We start from the raw sequence: 21,206 nt of genomic DNA, 5'->3' as shown, positions 1-21,206 counted from the left end.
CGCAGCCCGGCAGGTCCTGGCGCTGAAGCGCCCTGGAACCTTCCCCGGCAGGTGAGTGTTCACCGGCGGCGCCCGCCTCACGGGCCCCGGCCGACGGGCCGCGCCGCACCACCCCGGGCCGGGCCGCGGCCATTTTGTCATGGAGCTGCAGAGGGGCCCCGCTTCCCCGCCAGAGAGCTTCCCCTCTGTTGTCTGGTAATTCATCGAAGAAGCCACACTGATTGTCTTCCTGAGCTTACAAAATTGTTACTTAGTGCTCGCCATAAAGTAATTTAATGGAGATAGAGCTAGAGTACCAGTCAGTTTGCTTCAGTTCCACAGTCCGGCCCTGTAGAAGTCCATGCTGTTGTCTATCTGTTGTTTGAAAAGTAATAATTTATATGTCATCTCGCAGCCTAATTGCAGATAAAATTTGGGCAAACTCCGAACAGGAGGTTTTACAGGCCTCCCAGAGCAATTATGCTGCTTTTTTGTCTTGGCTGCGTGCCTGCATATGTTACAACACGGGCCAGGTGTAGGGAAATCCTGTAGATCAGGACCCTGCGCATCTCTGAGGCCTCAGATCTGCATTTAGCCTGTGGCCAGCATGCTTTTTCCCACAGAAATACTGAGAGTTGGGCTCTTAATTAAAGGGCATCAAGACAGCTTGCTGGGATTCTCAGTTGTTTCAGCAAATTGATCATTCCCGTAGATACTATGAGCTTCAACAAATGAGCGAACAGGATCACACAGCTTAGGCTCATTCTCATTCTTTGTGATCAATCTGGAGACTGTAAGAAGTATTCCCACAAACCTTTGAAAGGCATATGTGCTCTTGTTTTCAGAAAGAGTTGTCTGCTTTTGGGGAGCCTTTCTTCCCTGATGTTGTAGCCCAGTGTGTTGCACCGGTTCTTTCTGCAACTGAGGCACATGCCTTTGTTGAAAGTGTTGATGTCGTTGCACCAGTATGCTGTGCTTTGCTTATCATTGTGAAGCAGAGAGTCGATGAACAAATGAACTGATCTCTCATGAGCACATTTCACAGTTTGAGTGATGCCTGAAAAAAAGCAAACAAGATTTTGCATGTCCTTGTTGCTCTTTACCATTTCAACTGCCGAGGAGTACAGTACCCAAATAAAAACATATGTTACTGTTTTCCCCCCACCCCATCTATTAGTAAAATGTCATGATTTTGCCTCAGAAATCATAATTGTAGCAACCTGACTTTAGGATCATCCAAAAATATTTTGGCTGAACCCACATGATAATAAATTTGAATAATTTGCTCCTTAAACTTCTCTAGCCTGACTGTTTAGGACTGTAATTATGAACCTTGATTTCATTGTCCTGGGCGTTTTGGTCGATATGAAATACTCTGTGAAGCTAGATGCATTCTTTCAGATCAAGACATATTAAAGACAGCAGCCTCATTCTGAACGGTTGAACACTGTTGTCTTTTGGGTGCTCATGTGGTGATGTCAGATTTTGTTCTTACCAGAGTGACAAACTCATGTTGAACTGAAAATTGCTTGCCGCTATTACTGAGGGAAAAGGATAAAAAATATATTAAATACAATAAATATTAAATGCATTGATCTGCTTTTACAAGAAGTATCTTTTTCTTCCTGAAGTGTCATCAAATTCCTAAAGTTATTTTCTTCTGTGTAATCAGGATATATCATGATGGATTGTTTTTATATGTCTTCACCGATAAGCTTTTTAGCTGATGCATGGTTTCACATTTGTCATGAATTATCTGCTAACAAGTCAGGCCTACTTTTAGATAGTGTGATGGTAGTTGAGAAATATTTTTGCAATGCAGTGTGCTGGGTGAACAGTACTCTTGGGGTTTCTCAGCGAACAGTTCTAATGTTACTGTGCATCAGTACTTACCTTTTTTCAGCACGTTGCATCAGTCTCTCTATATGTTTATGTTTAGGTACATTGGAAATAAACTTCTATATATAAAACCTAGCCTGGAACGCTGGCAGTCAGGTCCTAGAGAGAGCATCATCTGCACAGCTGAAGGACGACGAGTTGGGAAAAGGTGAATGAAGCAGGTGAGTAGTACAACCCTGTGTTTTGTTTGATTTGAAATAACTAATTGCACACTAGATGAATCTGGCTTAATTAGAATAAGTTTTCTCATTTCCTCTACCACTGAAACAAATATCTTTTAAATGATTCGGAAGTGCCTGACAGCAGGAGGCTCGTGGCCTCGTTCTCAGAAGTGCGAGGCAGTCGGGTTCTTACTGGGGTCAGTCTGAGCTCAACACATGAAAAATCAGATAACCAGTTTCTGGAAAAGAAATTTCCTTACAAGAAATGGGAGATTAACCTCATGGGAGACCCTGTTTAAGACCCTGGAGACAGGTGAAGTTTCCCGGAGGCGCTGCAGGGATGCTGCGTGTTTTGTGCTGTCGGCTCTTACCAGTGATTCCGTACTGCGCAATGTGGTTATACACGTGCATGATGTGACAGCCAGGCTGAAAGGTGCCTCCATTGGGATAAAAGTCGAAATGAGCCACAGGCTGCTTGATGCCAACACTGAGACCCATGTGCTGTTTAGTGAATGTATGAATTGCATCTACAAAGTTTGCATCATCTGGAGATAAACGGTCTGTTGGCGACATTCCTTCAAACAAGGGACCGGCAGGGTCAAGGCCTGCAACAAATGCAAATAATCCACTTGTGATATAGTGCAGATGGGCTGTTCTTTTACTGTTATGAGAAAAGTCTGTGATAAATGTTTAAAAACAGACAGCCCTGGTCCTTTGCAAGGTCTTTCACTGATAGAAGCAGTGCTAGGAACACTTGTCCTGCAGAGGGTACGTGGTTACACCAAAAGGTAAACACAGACATTGTAATAAACAGTAAGTGCTGCATGCACAAGGACACAGGCCCAGAGATAGATGTGTTTGTTATGGACAAACCATGCTCACTACTGCTTTGTCACTTGAGGGGTGTTTACTTAATTTTTTTCTTTCATACTCTAGAGGTCATGCGTTTCAGAGGCCCTTTTGAAGACAACAGTCCCACAACAAGGTTGACTTTTAGCCCATATTTGGGACCTGAAACTTTATAAAGCTTCACTTATTGCTTAAGAGAGCTATATGGCTAGTAGATGTTTATAATAATTTTTCAGCCTTAAAGGTCTTCAAGGCAAATTATTACAGTATTCAGAAAAATAATACTCCACTTAGGGAGTCTTGCTGATTTATAGTTTGCCAGATATTTTTGCATAGTACTCTTTTTGGTTGGGAACTGATTTATGGAGAAGGACTACCTGTATAGTTTAAAACTGCCTTTAGTTTTGATGACAAGTTTCTAAATTTGAGATTCTTCAGTTGCTTCTACAAACAGACATAGATGCATAGATGTAACTGGGCAAGACAACTAACACAGGCTACAAGGAGGGATCTCACCCTGAAGGCATACATTTCTTTTTATTTTTAATAGCTTTTGTCACTATGAATTCTTGTAGCTTATTGTTACAAGTCTGAAATTTTTTGGTGAAGAATGCATATAACTATTACAATAAATAACACGTTTTCATGTTTTTTACTTATTCATTACTGAGGTTTGATGTACTAATGTGGTTTGAACAGGCAGTGCTGATGAACTAAAGTCCTTCAGTGTGTACAGGTGTAATAGGACAGCACATTGTGTAAAATCAGCTGCTTGGCATGCAGGCACTGTCACAAGAGCTGATTGTATAAGGGACTGTGCTATGTGGCAATGAATCCAAGATCAGAATTGGGACTTCAAATTACAGTCATGCATATTTGCCTCACTCCCAAATCAGATTAAAGCGAAATGTAGCTGATACGGGCCTCATGTCAAATGCACTTCTGTCTATACAGAATCAATACACAGTGTATCAATAACCTTATAAATGCATCTTCATTAAACTCACAATTAATACACATACAAAACACTACAGAAGGTTCAAACTGTCACTAGTCAAAACAATCAAGTGTTATGGTTAACTCTGTTTACTTTAATCATCTATTAGGAGTGCTCTAATGATATACTTCTTGTAAAATGTAATCCAGGACTATCATTTTTGCCACAATTGAAAGCTCAAGCACAGTTAGACAATTTCGTCAATGTAATACTCTTTTCAAAATGAGTTGCTAATGATGCACAGTGTATTTGAATGGCTTTGGGTCAATAGAGTGACCAAAGATCCAAGGTTAGTGGCTCACATTTAGTTTAAGGTATTACTGGGAATGGATGCAAGATAAATGTAAACAACTTGCAACTTCCAAAGTCTTTGGTTTATGATTTGTAGTCCCATGCTTGTTTGTCATAATTTGTACTGAAGCAGGAAAGATCAAAGCTAGATATACTATGATACTTCATCTTGAAAAGTGTTTCTGTTAAATGTTCTAAATCTGTTTTCTAAACCAGTGGGATGAAACTTCTAAACTGTGGCAAACTTTTGCTATTCAATTCCATTTTTTGCAATGCAATACCAGTTCAGGTCCAACTTTTGCAATTCAATAGCAGTGATATGACACTGGTATGTCAAACATTTGTGTACCTTAAATCAGTTGACTGTTATATTTCTTAGAGTTTTAAGTCTTTACCTGTAATTCTTCCAATCTTGTTTGTACCACTGATGTAACTGCCAGCAAATCCTGAAACATGAGCTCCTAGGCTGTACCCGATTAGATGAGCATTGCTTCTGGAAAACTGAATGGATTCCTGGAAGATAGTGGCAGCTTGATTTAGATGCAGAAAATTTGAGAACTGTACAGTGAAATACTGCAAGCTAGGAATGCCATGAATTGTAACACAAGAAATGTGTATGTTGATGATGGAGGTCAAATGAGGTGCGTGAATCATGCACTAAATTTCTTTGCTGGCTGAATGTTATTCCTTGCCCCCTTTTTATTCCTTGCACTGCGACTCATGCACCATGCTCAGAAAAACCATCAACATGGATAGCAGGATTTTTGTTGCTGTTTGTTGCAAGAGATGCAAATGTGCATTGCCTTTTGTCTGCAGCATTTGACTTTCCTGCGACTATAAAATGGTATCTGTCCTTTAACTTCAGCATAAAACAATCCTCTATAGAAAGCACCTTGCTTTTTTTGCCTGAGATACTAGCACAAGCCAAATTTAGAAGCCAAAGTATCAAAACATTGATCAGACATGGTAAGTGATAGGGCAATGACATTTCTTGGACTAATTTGCACAGAATTGGTTATCTGATCTGCAACACACCTACTGAAGCAGAACTGGCCTCAGGCCTGCCTTTCTGCCTAATCAATACTATCTAGACCTTAAGCATTTCACCTGAGCTGCAAGGTTTAAAGTTTTTCTGACTTGTAAGGAAATGTGGCATATATTTCTTGCAGGAAAGGCAAACCTCTGTTTTAATTTCATTGTCGATATTGCCTGTCCCGATGAAGTGACTTTGCAGTCTCAGTACCTGTCTCTTGTAAAGTTGAGCTGAAACTTGGCAACTTCTGTTGAGAAAGATCTGACCTGTTTTCTTGGCAGCTGTTATTGAAATGGATGTTGCTGAGATTACCACTGATCATGCCCTATTAACTCTTGGACTAGGAGTGCTAAGATTTACATTATTTTTATTCTCCATTAAAATGTTGCATGGCACTGCAGGTTTTGTTACATTCACTGAGGGTATTTCAAATATGTGCCTGCCTGTAAACAGACAGAAGCACAGTGGAAAGACAGTTATGGCAGTGGGAATACAGGGTTTTTAACTGTTAAACTCAGGATGGGTCCTTCTCAACAGAAGGAAGGTTTACTGCTTGAACATGCTCAGCTGAATGCTGTGAAAATTTATGGTATGTTTAAATCCTGGAACATATCATAGTACAAGAGAAGCTGCCTACAGTGCTGGAGCAAGGAGTCATATATTCAAGCCTCGATTTGTTTGTTGACACTGGAGAAATCACAGTCAGTCTTTATTGTTGACAGTGTGGTGTGTCCTCCTGGGAACTGAACAAAGTCCACCATTTGATTCATTCAATAATTAAACAGCTTCAAAATACGACTTTAGGCTCCATCAGCTTAAACTACATTTGACCAAGTGCGAAGGTTTCTTGTAACGTCACAACAAAAAATAGTGACTCTGTCTCTTCTACCTTTTCTTTTGTGCCTAACTGGGCATCGTATCTCATGACTTCTAGCCCTGCCATTCCTGCTGACAGCCCTTCAAGGGTATTTGCTACAAACCTTTCAGCTTTGCAGTGTATTTCCCTTCCACCTTAGGCCTCACCATATTTAAGTTAATGTATTCAGAAATTCATTGTGAAGTATAGAAGTGTAATGTCATTTCAAATTAGGTAGCTTAAATTAGTACTAGAGACAGATGAAGTAAGAGTTGTTTAGGGTGCCTGGTTTCTACAAGTGACTCTCATTGTAGTCTTTGCTTTCCACCTTTTCGTAAATGGTGCTGGAGACCAGTGATCCCTTGTAGACTTGTCTGCAGCCTCTTGCATCCAGCCATGGGCACTGCCCCCCAATCAGCAGGAGTTTTGATAAGTAGGCAATACGTTAGTGTGCCTCTTACTCACAGCTACCTCCATGTCATCTGCTTTGTGAGGCATGTCTGTCCTCTTGAAAGGTCTTGCTTTACATTCTGGATCCCTAAGCTATTATTTTAGAATAATCTTTGGGGACCTGAGGCAAATATCAGACCCAATGTTATGCTTGAATTCTGCAGTAAAACCAGAAATTAAACACAGATAACACAAACCCATTTTATTGAACTAACCACTTGCAAATGATAATGTGTGCCTGCTTTCAAAGTGTGGGACTGTCAGCGGTCTGCACACACGCTAATTGAAAAGCTAAAGTAGTATGAAATTATCTCTCCTCTAAAGATATATCAAAATATTTTAATAAACAAGACCACTTGCCTTTTTCTCCTGCATGATGAAAGGCTTATGAAGTCATAGGAAAGTTTATGGAAGAAAAATGTGTAATGTATTAAGTGCTTGAAATGAACAGGATTAACCAGCATAGTATTTCAGAAAGGTGGTATGAGAACAGGTAAATAGGTCTTTTCCAGAGAAACATGTGTCCATCTGGGGGATCTTACCTCCAGCCACTCCAGGAAGTCTGCTATCTCCTGTCCTATGTGGCGTGTATTCTGTACAGCAATGGGATAGTGCTGGTGAGCAGATGTAAGCCAGTCTGCAATGATCACGTTAATTTGTTTATGCTGAGACTTCAGAGCTGCTGCCATTTTCCAAATCCAACCTTCTAACATTCCATCCACCTGTTTTATACAAAACCAAACAAAACCCCAAACCAAACATTCTTATGGGAAAGCAGACTCTGCCAAATATTTCTTGTGAAAAGCTTATAGAAACAAAAAATGTAGTATAAACAAGAAAGGCTTAATGCTGACAACTAGATTTTAGGGGCTTCATCATGGAGAATTTTTGGGTTTTGGTGGACAAAAAATCAATATAAGAACTGCATGATAATTTATGTCTTGTAACATGAACTCTTAACAGTAAAATGATGTCCCTAAATATTTTCACTCATTCTGAGATAATTGGTATTACTGATTAAAAAGAATGACAGAAGTTCCCAGAAAACTTAAGATTTGATTCAACAGCAGCTGTCCCTGTAAATTTAAACTAAAAGGGTTAGAGATGGGAAGCTGGAGGATTGCAGACCAATGGGCATTTCCCTTCTTCAGCCATTCCATTTTTTGAGATCTGATTTTTTGAGTCATTCTTTTTTTAAAATCAGAATTTCCTTACTAGCATCAAAGTCTGTTTCTGATTTGATGGACCAGAAGTATTATTTAATCTATCAGATTTAACTGTTGCTCTAGTTGTATGTATTTCCTCACTTGATAGAACATCCCTATCTCTTCTGTTGTTTTAAGAGAATTTGGGAGTCTCGGTTCTGAGTTTCCATACATATTCCTCTAAGAGCCCAACACCTCTGCAGATTGTTAATATGAATGATAAACTTCAGTGGCAGCGGCCTCAGGTCCATGGTTTGCCTTCAAGGAGAGTGTAGGTTTTGAACAAATTCTTATTTGGGAGGCTTGGCTAAAGTAATCTAGGGCAATATTTCATCTGAAGTCAGCTCTGCTCTAATTTGATAAGAGAGTTATATCCATCAAAGGTGTTGCTCAGATTTTCTCTACATATTTGAAGATGTACAAGAAAGATCCCTTTTGCCACCTTATGTGATGGCGTTGGTTCTATGGGAATCGGGGATCTGATAAAATGACATTATTTCTTGTCCTGCCTTTTCTTTTGTTTGTTTTTCAACTGAGAAGCTGATCAAAAGTCACTCTTAGCACTGCTACGCTTTTGAGAAAGGCTTTCATGGTGGATTTTTTTTTTTTTACAGTTGTAACTGAAAGAGTGCAGTAATAATTCATTTGACGTTGGAGGCTTCATTTCCAGCTGAAGGGACTTACAGAGAAGTTCTCTTTAAAGATGTATCCATGAGAAAGATGTGGGAGGACTGTGCGCACTTCTTTTCAGTAAGTCTGTAAATATCTGGCAGTGAACATATCAGAGAAATAAAACTGGTATTCAGTCCTCCAGAGGCATAGCACGTTAATTCAGCTACTTGTTCGAACTCTGCTGGCTTTAAACCAGGGCTGAATCTAATCTTTGGCATGGGACTCGCGTATGAAAAATTGCTTGTAGACTGTTCCTTTAGGATCTCAGTGGGGAATATCCACTTTGTATTATTTCTAGCCATGATTGCTACCAGGGAAATCCACCATCATTCTAATCACAACCTTTCTTCTGAAGTTACTTTTGGCACTAGCATAATGAGAAGGAAAGTATATCAAATCAGATGTAGTTTAAATTAAAAATAAAACGAGAGTTCATACCGACCAGCCATGGACTATCATCACCAGAGGAAGAGAGGCATTGAAACTGCATTTGTCAAGGGTCTCCAACTGATTAAAAAAAATCTGACAGCCTTCTTCAGTTGTATCTGTATAGAGTCGAAATTTGGTTTCTAGGTTTTGATGATCTTTCTTTGTTCTAGTGTGCTGACTCTGTGATCCCAGTGCCTCTGAAATGAAATTCATAACAACGGTCATAACAGGGTGGAGTCTAAAACCTGAAGAAGTTACTAGTGAAACACAGTTTGTAAAACAGAGTAAATTAGTAAGATTGAAACTCTAACGATGTATAATTGGTGCTGAGTCCAGGTGGGTCCTAAGCTGTAGATTTTGTGTCACAAAAATGATCTTTTTGAAAGTTTGAGATGGTCTGGATGTGCCTCTGAGTCCATCTATTTGAGCGATAACAATTACATGGGAAATACTGATCATTCTACTTGAGGCCCTTATAGAATGTGTAAGTATTCTAAAATCACAGTACAGGTGTTGTGACTTTACAGTGTTTGTGCATGCACAAGCAAGCACGTTCATAGGCTATTAACTCTGCAGGGCATATTTTACTAATGTGCATTTGCTAGTAATTGCCGAGCAAGCATTATTACACTAGAAAAACCCATTTTATTCAGGGTTATAACTCTGCTTAGAGACTTAGGTGACTGCTTAAAACCATTAGACCATGTCATAAATTATTCTTTTCCTCTAAAAAGGCAAGATGAAATGTTCTTGGTTTAGTTGTAATATTTTTGGTGGTTTCACTTTTAGATAAAATAACTTGGTACGTATAGGACAGCATTTTCAGAAATGATAGATGACCTTGAAAATACAGCAACAGAAATAGAAATCTCATGCTATGAAGTGCAAGGTCATATAGTTGATAGGAATTTCTCTATAAATGGGGCTCACAGATTGGAAGTGATGCAAGGGTAAAAAGACTTGACTGTAGTAATCAATAACAAAACTGTCTATGAGTCACTACTGTGATTTGGCTGTGAGAAAGGAAAATATAATTCCAATATTCCTGTCATGGAACTCTACAGGGAGAGTTTTTCAATAAGGTCTTGCTGAAGAGGGTTGATGAGGATGTTTCAATGACACTCACCTAATCCATAGGCAATTGAAAAATTAGTTAGGTAAACCTGAACGGATGCTGAACTTTGGGCGCTGGTGTGTTCATGATACTTAATAATCATACAGGTAAGCATGCATACACACCCTGCTACCTGGACACCTGGCTTACTGCAGCGTCCCTTCATGGGCGGATTTGTCAAAGGCTTAATATATCTCCTGTATCCTTTGGACGGTTTTTCCTTCTTTTCATATATGGAAATGTTTCCAAAAGAGTACTTATGTGTTGTGATGTTATTTTAGTGTGACCAGTATCCAACACATTTAAGAAACAAGTGACACAAATATTGTGGTCCCCAGAATGAGAGAATTCTGTTGTGAAATTGAGCAAAGACAGTGACATGTTAATGATTTTTTGTCTGGGCTAGGGAAAATCCCCTAATTTCCAATAGCCAGATTATTTTTATCACTTAAAAGAAGAGCTTATGACGTGGAAGAGTACAGGTCTCTCAGTCTGACAAATGCTTCCCTTGGAGCTATTTTTGCTAGAAGCATAGCTGTCGGTGTTCCTGTTGGGTATGGAAAATCCTCTTCACTAACCCCTGCTACTTTGTTTAGCAGTGCCTGTCATAACCTCCAGGCTATGTGCTTTCTAGGGAAAGCTGTTTGCTGCAAACTCTAAAACATGGAGAAAAAAACATTGCTGAGAACTCTGAAACATGGAGTGGTGTTTTGGAAATCTAGGTTGCTCCAGAGTCCCAGATGAGATAAGATAGTCAAAACTAAAATCTATTGCTTTCTTGGTAGGTTATCATTGTGTGTAAATTTTTATGTTCTCATGAAATTCCTTTGTATTTTCACTCTCTTTAACTTGCTAATCTTGCTAAATGGAAAGCAGATATCACTCACAAAAGAATGAATGAAAAAATAGCAAGCAAGTAAAAATCTAGGGCAGTTGGACTAAAAATATAATGTTTAGAAAGACTTTTTTGAAAAACCTTCCCTTTTTGTTCAAGTTTAAATGAATGTGATACTTTTCTCAGCATCAGTTGCTTTGTCTGAAAAGTATCATAGTTTTCTGAGCTCTCATTTCATGTTTCTTCTATTTTATATTCCCGCACACATGACAAAGGTAAGTCAACAAACTCACCATGAGTGTAGTTTGTACCCAAACAGTTCTAAAGGGAGAGGAGAGGCTGTTAACTAACCATTGTTAGCACTCTGGTAACATACTTTTAACCCTCTCTTGAAAAATCCATGAAGAGGAGAGCATATAAAACCATGCCACTCATACTGTCTTCCCTGTGTGTTTCATGGCTTTCAGATCATCCAGATAATGCTACTGGCGGGTGGCATTAGTGACTCTTTGGAACTGGAAGAAAGATGTGCTTAGAAAGAGGCTGGTATAAGAATTCATTGGAGCTAGAATGCTGTTTTCAGTAGTGAAGCAATGATACTCTCAGTGGAAGCTGTGCATGAGTGCTCCTTAGGTACTGGTGATGATTGTCTATGATTCTTTACCATTAAAGTGCAGAGGATACTTCTTATTTTTCTTTGAAAATCAGACCCATCCAATGTCTATCAAAAGTCAAAATTCCAGTTCTTTACTAAGACATGATTAACATTAGGAAATCTCTTTTTTCTTGGTGTCAAAATACTGGTGTTTAAATACAGCTGATCTTTCCTGAACTCGTCTTTATCAGACACTGCTGTCATGCTTTGAACCAGTGTGGAAGACACAGTAGTCTAAAATAATCCATAAAAACTCATCCCACAGTTTAACAAAGGGAAGGTTTTCCTGTTCAGCTCTTCCTGGACATCCCGGGTTTGGGTTCTTTATTTACCTGGGCTTTTTGAAGCAGGGGTGAGGAACTTGGAAATTTGTTTGCAGATGTGATTAGCAACTACAATGTTAGAACTGTCAACAGAGATCCATATCCCTATCATCTTTCTAGTTACTTCTGTTCAGAACTAATTTCTGGGTGCAGGGAATTGGAGAAAGCAGAGAATGTAATGTCATGTTCAGTAATAGCAGAACCATGATTTAAAAAAAAGTTATTAAATGTTAGTAAGGAGTTTAGACCTAGATTATATTTCTCCCTCTCTTTTATTTTTTTTTTTTTAATTACAATGCTATTCAAAGGAAAGGTAATATGAAGAAATACCCATCAGTGAATTCATGGCATCTACAAGAACTGTAAAATACGTTCGGAGTATTCAGTACAGATCACTCTTTGGTGCAACCTGTTTGCTTGGTGGTCCAAGACATGAAAGAGTGCCAGCCTACTCTCAGAAGTTGCTTATATAAAAATGATTGATAAAAGACCCTTGTCAGTTTATTTTAAATTCTCTACTTGTGTATCTCCTGCTGCTGTTTATTTGAAATTGCCTCTCTTGAAAGCATTTGGGCAGGTGGTAGAGACAGATACAGTTTCAGTTCCTCAGAGTGCTTTAAATTGGAGTATTTGGGGAGCTGGAGAATAAAATGAGAACATCAAAACAAAAGTCTTGCTAAAAAGCCCTTGGAAAATATGATGAAACAAATGAAATGTTTTGGTTTCCACTTGCTCTTGTGTGTCTCACCTATTCAGAGACATGTCTCTTAAGTCACCTCTGAATCAATGCATTTATATTTAACGGTTTCAAGAGGGAGAAATAAATGCAATCTAACCCATCCTTTAAGAGACAATAAGTAGCAGGTTATCCTTTTGCTTTTCTCTAAGTTATCTGTTTATTATTTACATGTATTAAAGTATGTATCTTCCTAAATTTGTTTGTCATTGGTTTTGAACACCGTATTGCCTCAAAAATTCTCCAAGAATCACTTCTTTGATTCTTGTGCCTTACTCTTCTAATCTTTCTCTTCCCTATAAAAACCTTCTTTACTCTGTGAAACTTCAAAAATTATTTTTCGCATCTCCTTTATTTAGAATCAAGTATTGAAGTGATGGTTAGAACAGAAGGCAAAGAAATACACCCACCCTCCAAACTGTTAACTGTTCCTTTTGTCTTTTTATATCAGGTGAAATCTTAATGGGAGAAAGCTGATTCTCAAAAGCTTGGTATCTCTTATTGTCTGATTAAGTTAGGTAAATAACTTTTTCCTCTTTTCTGTCCTTTATTGTGACATAGTTAAAAAATATCAGTTCTCCATTAAAAAATATGAGTTTAAGTACCAATAATCAATAAGCTTGTGAGACTGTTGTTGCAAAGAACAGGGAAACCAGTGCACAAAGAAACCAGCAGTGCCTCTTTGTTTAGAACTCAGCTGCTGGGTTCTGGCCTGGTGCCCTGTGCAGAACAACACATGCAAATATCTCTCTGCTCTCTTGAAAAGGGTGCAGAAGGAGGCACCAACCACAAAGCTATTGAACAGCTTGCATTATTTACAGGGTAACAAATATGCTGTCCTCCTGGTTTCCTCATGTAAAGTAAAATACTTCTAAATATGAAAGTTGAAGTGCTGCTTGTGAAATGCAAAATTGCTAAATTGAAAATAGCACCCCAATGTTTTAATCTGACCTAATCTGAATTTATGAATAAACATACTGGAAAATCATTACAGTATGGCTTTCCAGAAATGCTTTGAACTAGCACTTAATCTAGATCTCTAGTTGTTATTATGTTAATGTTAACAAATAATCATCTCTCCTCCATCTGTTACCTAACCAAAACTGTCATAGTTTCAAGTAAGATTTAAAAGCAGGTAAATGTTGGGAAAAATACATTTCCCCTTCATGAAAATCCTTCCTTTCACATATATGCATGAGTAAATTTTTTTGGCCAGGGTTTCTGCCAAGGTGTTCAGATGCCTGATTTGGCACTTAAATTTCCTTTTGCTTGATATTAAAAGCAGAAAGAATAGTCCCAAACTGCCGGGGAGAAATATATTTGTTCATACGATGTTATCAGATAGAGGAAGGGACAAATGAATAACGACAAATGTGAAGCTAAACAGATTAGGATTCTTCAGCCAGGAGACAGGACAACTGAGTGATATGACATAGAGGTCTATAAAATCATGAACGGATTCTATATCTCTCCCAGCACAAGATTTAATGATGGTTTTAATAACAACGTCTCTTTATAGAAAAGGTGATTAAATGTCTCTCCTTCAGACATGTGGCGAGTGCATGGAATTCCTCTCTGGGTTTGATGTGGGTATTAAGCATCTATAGAAGGTTAGTTAGAAACTGGATGTGTCTATGTAAGAGAAATCCAGTGAGGATTACTAAACACAGAGACACCACCACTTACTCAGGAGAACTGAAAATGGCTGAGGGCTGGGAGAGGGCATGGGGGAAGTGCCACATATATATGTAAACTTTCCCTGCTGAGTATTCATCTGCTTTTGATGGCTGCTGCAGGTGGTTGAACTGGGTGGACCCTGGGTTTCATCCACTGCAGCCACTCTTATGTTTGAGGTAGAGCTACCTGGCATTACTTTTGGCTTAGATTTGGGCTGTGTTTTGAAACAGAGACCACCTGTGAAAAATAACAGGTTTTGGAAAACATTTTGGCTGAAAATATTTTTCATTCCCTCTTTACATCCACGTTATCGGTGTTAGTTGTGCTGTTTTTCAAAATTATTAATTGTCTGGAAATAGCTGTTAATTTTTAGTAATTAAAAATAATGTTGAAATCAAAATTGATCAACAGGATATTTAGGCTAATTTATGTCAAAATTTTTGGAGCTTTGATTTTCAATTTTGTTGCTGTTGAAGGTTATGGCTTTTTATCTAGTTTGGGCTGGAAGATATTATTGGGATGTGAAAATATTTTCCTGTTCAGTTCTAGTAAAAAGCGAAATCAGCTCTTACCCTGAAAGAGGTGGACAAGAGCTGAATAGGAAATATAGATCAAATGATTCAAAACTGTACATGTACTTGCTTATAACATTGTGATTCAGAGCTTTTTTTTCTTCAATTTTATTTCTAAGGGACCAGGAGAAAACCTGGGACCAGGTAGCCCATCGATTAAGTAGGGGAATCTGCCTAGCTGGGGTATAATTAAGGTCAGTCTGCCAAAGTGGCCTGTGCTCAAGTCAAGGAATAAGACTAAGCATCCAAAGGTCTCAGTCTAAGAGTGGTCACTTAACATCTGATCTCTTAAATTTTTTGTACTTCCAAGAAGTTTGTGGTTTAGAGGAAATATTGAGAAAAATTTTTACACATATATTCTTGGGAGCTATATTTTGCTTTAATCACCCTCGTCTTGTATCCTTTTCTCTTACCTCTCAGATAGGGTTCTGTTTTTTTCCATTGTGTCCTTTTTTTTTTTTTTTTTTTAAATAGAGTTGTTTTATTTTTACTGGTCTTGTCTGAAAGCCTTAGCTTAGCCAAAACTGCTGAGAGGAAATCCTGGTTTTGCAGCACATAGAAACTGGTTGCTTTGACAGTCACTAGGTGCGTTCATCTAAGCAAGAGTCTGATGGTTTCATTGATACCATCAGATACCATTGATAGGGTATTAAAAGGCTTTGATTTCAAGTGTATCCTGAATTTCTCTAAGCTCATCTTTTACAGTGGATGCCTGCAGTTATTTCTTCTAAAACCTCTGCAGTGCACGCTGATTACAAGTTACCTCCATGCAATTATGTCTAGAAATTAGACTTCTTATCAAATACTCTTTTTTTTTTTTTTTTAATTAGACTCTTTAAGAGGAAGGAAAATTTACTGTGGAAATATTTTAAAGTAAATTCTTCATACTGAACAAGAGTTAAAGAGGGTTTTTTATTATTGCCATGATACAATTTTTGTTACAAATTTCCTTGTATAGGTGAACTGAGTCCAGATCAATTGCTATCGCTTGAGCATAGTTCACGAAAATTTCTTGAGTACTTTTGTTTAGTACTCTAGTACAATTCCCTCTTTTAGTAACAGTTGTCACTCAGTGGTATCCTACAAAGACTTGTTAGCAGAAGTTTGGGGTGAGCTATTATTAAAATCGGTAAAGCTGTTGCTGAGCCCTGCAGGCCTTTCCAGGAGTCCTGTGAAAACTATTATGCAAGATATTATTTTGTGGAATGCTTAATGCTATATGCATCATACAGTCAAAAATTAAAAAGATTAACAGCATATAAAACTTTGCAGCCTGTGATTCCAATCATGGAGACAAGATATATAAAATGATCAAAAATGTATTTTAAAAGTCGTGATGCCAAGGTCCAGTAAGTTAGATGGCTCGGCAGCTGATTTGTGTCCCATTCAAAGCCTTAAATCTCAATTTCAAGCGAGATAAAGCTGCCTCTTGGTAGCAATGCAAGGGCACACAGTGCTGGAATTTTAACCTGCTACCACAGTGACAGAATTCTGTTTCTGGACCTCTGGCAGTATTTGTGTTTTGGGTGTAAAATTCTAAATTTGGGATGGGGAGAGAAAGAAATACTTGTTTTGTTTTCTGGTGACTTAAAAAGTTGTAGGTTTTGAAACTGAGTCCAAAAATCTGGACACCAGTAGCAGTAAATATGTATTAGAGGGCAGTAAAGTAGTACCTAATGCTATGTTAGAGTATAATTTGGTTCATAATTATCCATTATAGCTATGTAATTTGTATAATTATCTTACATCGTGTTGTGTAAAGTGCATACGCACAGAAACATACATATATTTATAAAAATCCATAACCAGTAAAATGCTATGTAGAAATACTACAATGTTTATATGTACTTGATAAAGTATATACGTTGCCCTCATTATTATAGCTTTTAATGTGAATGAAACATTACTTCAGGCATTAGTATTAGAAGGTTCAATGCTAGATATTCAGAGACCATATACATAATGTCTATGAATGTTTCTAAATCTTTGCTGTGCATCCATGCATTGCTGAACACTTTTTACAGGCCCAGAGCATGGTTCTTAATGCAGGTGAAGGACATGCTAACAGAGCAGCCCCAGTAGTGTGGATAACCTTGAAAATGCTTGTACCTACAGGGTGATTAAGCTAGTTTCTGTCTGAATCTTTCTCACAGTATATGCAGTGATGACTGTTGATTTGAGCTGCAAAAGGATGTCTATTCAGCATATGGAGCAAAGGAATCTGTAATTACTTGGAGTAATGTAATCTTCCCAGTATCTCTCATTTAAGAGGCTCCCTCTTGCTGTTTCCTGAGTATGTATAGCCTTATTTTTGCTGTCACATATTGTCTATATCTGTATAAAGCGTTTTATGGTTTAAGTGACACTGCCTACTTGAAAAGCGTGTTTGTTAATGTAAACATTGTTCTGGAGACACAAGTGAGTACATGCTCCAATTAAAGCTTAATATTTGACACCCTTCAACCCAGTGCTGAAACATAGGGAGGAAACAAGATGTCTTTTAACACTGTGGTGTCTTGAGCATCAGTAAAAAAACCCAGCAAGAGTAGTGAGAACTGTGCTTTGAATAGCCCTTCCTAGCTGATCAGGCAAGTGCTCCCAAAAACTCCATATGTGAAAATTGAAACAGAGTCAGGGCACATTTAAAGACTTAAGCAAAATGTTTGTCACCCAAAAGCATTGGTTGTAGGAAAATTTACATTTTAATTTGCTCAAGATTATTCTGTGAAAAGTATCAAGATAGCCTGCTCAAATCTTCCCGTATTTTTCTATTAGCATAAGAAAAAGTATCTTTGAAAGTGTCTGGAAAGCTGATTTTATAATCTCTGTGTTCATTTGACTAGCACAAAGTATGTAGGCTCAGAAGTTAAAAATTCTCCGGATGGTTACAGACCAATTGTAGTTGGGCAACAATGTGAAACTTTATAGAAGTGGCTGGGAAAACCTAATGAGACTCTCAGAGGACAACTGGAAGCACATTCCTCTTTAATGCTTTAGGCAGGACACAGCAGAGCCAAAGAGTGTCATGAATGCCATGTGGGGGTAAGGAACAGTTTGTTATCATTCCAGAAATTGCCATCTCTTACATTTGTGAGCCCAGAAGAGATCAGTGGCTCAGCTGAAGAGGCAGATAGCCATTTTTGCTGTTTGGTGAACAGCTGCCCTAGCTGAACATGGCAAGCCTACAAAAGCACCAGAACAATGTCAGAATGACAGATTTTTCCAGCCCTTCTGTGCAAAGTATAGATGTGACAAATAAAGGCATCAGAAGATGTGTAATCAGAATTATCATGCAATAATTTGTGAGAACTGCTATGTGAGTAAAATCCTAACGGTCATCCTTTCAGCACTCTTGCCCAAGTAGCTGCGTTAGGGCATGCATTAGAAGGGCAGGAGGCTGGACCATGGCCTTGAGCCTGTAATACTCTGGGCAGGGGCACTCCGCAGGGTAACAGCTGGGTGCTGCTGCAGATCAGAACCTTGTAAATACAGTTCTCTGTGAATGTGAGGAGACAACAGTATCTGGAGAGAAGGAAACTTGAGTGCGCAAATACGGAGATTACCTTTCTGTGCAGAATTGAATTTCTGCCTAGGAATCAAGGTCTGCATTGTCCTCTTAACTACTCTAGTTTGTCAAAAGCTGCTTTCCCATATTGTGCATAGGTGGTGACTATAACACTATAGCTCATGCTTCTGGCTTTGGTTGGCATGTTTTATCTAGAATCTGTCATAATTTCGTAGGGCAAAGAAAGTGGAACTGCTATTCATGTGTAAAGAATTAAACACCCCAAATGGGAGGAAGTCATGTATAAAGCAGTAGTTGACAGTCCTTCCAGAAGGCTTCTTTCTTTTCACTATAGATTCACTTTAGGAGTTTAAAAACATCTTAAACAACAACAACAAAAAAAAATCAAAACCAACAAAACGCCCAACACTTTTGTAACAATAGAAACAAAACTATTTGGATGCGGTGTTTCCTTTTTATTATATGAACACAAACATGCTTCAGAGTGTGTAACAGAGTGTGTAACTGAAAACCAGCACTTTAGCACTCATTACAAAGGAGCATACTGCAGCAGTGGACAAGCATCCTTGTCTGCATCCATCTGTACCAGCGAAGGGGGTTACCACCTCCAGCTTTTCATCACCTCCCACCAGCCAGACCCTTACTGTTCTGTTGCCGATGCTCCAGTGTTGGAGCATTGCCTATTTGCTGCGAGGAAAATCAGCTAGGCTACCTCAGATCACTTATTTTAACTAGTCTAATTTATATTGCTTGAAACAAATTAGGTCATGCTTATATGACCTGATCTACTGCATGAGTTGGGTAAAAGTTGTAGCTTTCAGGAAGTGATGAAAGCTGGGGGATTGCTACAGGCAGTTACCCTTGACGAGGAAAAGGGTGTTTGTTCACAGCCCGAGACACACACATGCAGTGATTCAGTAACTTCCTGAAGACTAACTTACTGATTTTTTCTTGATTCCTTAGGATTTTGAAATGGAGGTCAGGTATACTGGCTTATATGTAATACTCAGTCCTACTGTGGATATTGTAATCTTTTCACTGTGGTACAAAGATACAGAAATTAGCTATAAATAAAACCTATACTTTTTATTGTCATCTTCTCAGCAAGCAGTAGTATCAATCAAATTTCTGTAGTCAGAAATAATACCAAATTATTCCTTTTTGTTAAACTACGGAAAGCTCTATAATGATCCCAACGCTCTCTTTTGTCTCTGTAAACCATCACTTGGGTCATCTCTAGTGACCAACCTGGTAGCATAGTCAAAAGGTTACACAGATAAATAATAGTCTCTGAGTGTCATGCCTGGAACACCAAGTAGGTAAATTTATCCACTCTGTTATTTATCACTACCTTTCAGTTCAGCCTAGAATCCTCAGAGTTTTACATAAAAAAATAAAGTTATAATAGATCATAGTTTATGTGGCTAAGTCATAGAAGGTGATGATATAATAATATACACTGCCAGAACATTTTGTTTTCAGTGTCTCCTCTCTCCAATTTAGTGTGTAATTTCCTTTTCCCTCTGGTCCATCTCTTCAAAGCTATGATAATATCCAGTAAACATTCATATCACTTTCCTCATTTTTTAAAAAACACATTATGTTTAGTATTTGCTTTAGGAAATGTTGTAGCTTCCTATCATATTGTGCTGGTTTATATGGACTGAGCAAATCCACATGCCCAAATACACAATTCAAATCTTCCCTGTCATACACCAAAGCAACCAAAAGGAGCACAGTGACATGTGCTTTATTAAAAAAGATGCTGTGCATACCACTGCACATAGGAAATACATCCTCTCAGTGGAGCAAATTTGAGAGCTGGGGACTCTCCAGATTCCCTGAATGTCTCCATGTACTGACAGTCAAAAAAAAAAAAAAAAATCACCTCTGCTATCTTGGTCATTATAATTGTGTATAAGAGACGTCATCTCAGAGTAGAGACTGCTTTTTAGGCTGGAATAATGTGAATGTCAGCTGCCAGCACTGCTTTTGTCCACTGCAGAGTCAGCTTCAGCCAAGTTTGTTCTCATTCATGTGTGCATCTTGGCTGAAGAATGTTTTTTCTGATCTGGTAAAAAGTAGAAAATAAGCCGAGCATCACCAGCATACTAATGGAACCCAAATTTCCTCACAGCTGGTGGTAGATCAGTGAATGCCACTGAATGAACCCCCAGCACTGCGACAGTGGGGCACCTACTGAGACCTAGTCACCATCTAGTTCTCAGGTTCTCCTTGGAGACCTCCACTGAAAAACAGAGGGGAAAAAAAAAAAATCTATGGAAAAAACCCAATCTATTCCAACAGTGTAACAGTTGTCTTGGATTTACCAAAGGTTCATAAATTTAATGAAATCAGCATGGACCCTTGGACACATAATTTTTGTCTAAGGAAATCTGCAAAGACTGTGTTCTGCTCTTTACTGACAGGGAATAATGATAGCAGAAACATTCTGTAACAGTCATTCACTGTTGTAGTGATCTTCATATTGCCGTGAGGAGAGAAATAAAGTGCGTTCATACGGATATCTGGGACAGTGTGGGAATTAATGGTTAGCAATGGAGAAGTAGAGCTCTAAGCCGTGTTCCCTAGCTCAGCACATCCGACTCTGTGCTGCTGGATGGTTTTTGTTCCCTCTACAGTACACATCATTCATCTCAGTGGTAATAACCATTTTCCGTCTATTGTCTAATGAGAGAAGAAATGAACACAGGATGGTTTTATCCAGGGAGTTATGGGTACTGCTTTGTTTTCTTTAGAAGCTAACACAACAGATATGATCTAAGAAGTTCTAGGATTATAGAAAAGCTGTTCCAGATTGGTAAAATGCTATTAAGAAGAGTAAGTATGTCACTAGCAATAATTTTTGTACTGTGTGACCAGACACTTGAAAAATTTCTTTTTCTCTGTACAGAGTCGGGGGGGGGAAGATTTATTTGAACCTAAT

At 38.5% G+C, this 21,206-nt stretch overlaps 1 protein-coding gene across 3 annotated transcripts in view; it reads right to left on the bottom strand.

Annotated features, from left to right (window-relative positions):
- Window positions 1–21,206, bottom strand: part of LIPC (lipase C, hepatic type) — a 71,060-nt gene that overhangs the window by 7,322 nt on the left and 42,532 nt on the right. For 2 of the 3 annotated variants that reach the window (XM_026856442.1, XM_026856443.1), the window contains 5 exons: window positions 8,831–9,018; window positions 7,058–7,237; window positions 4,572–4,689; window positions 2,411–2,644; window positions 794–1,036 (listed from right to left, as the gene is read on the bottom strand). In XM_026856442.1, the coding sequence (XP_026712243.1) occupies window positions 794–1,036; window positions 2,411–2,644; window positions 4,572–4,689; window positions 7,058–7,237; window positions 8,831–9,018 (963 nt within the window). The remainder of the gene's footprint in view (window positions 1–793; window positions 1,037–2,410; window positions 2,645–4,571; window positions 4,690–7,057; window positions 7,238–8,830; window positions 9,019–21,206) is intronic. The other variant, XM_026856444.1, reaches the window with a different exon arrangement.

Source organism: Athene cunicularia, assembly GCF_003259725.1.
Source record: "Athene cunicularia isolate RWA chromosome 10 unlocalized genomic scaffold, athCun1 chr10_part1, whole genome shotgun sequence".
In the NCBI taxonomy this organism is placed as follows: Eukaryota; Metazoa; Chordata; class Aves; order Strigiformes; family Strigidae; genus Athene; species Athene cunicularia.
The sequence above is the reverse complement of the archived record's forward strand: the minus strand, read 5'-3'. Positions and strand labels throughout refer to the sequence as shown.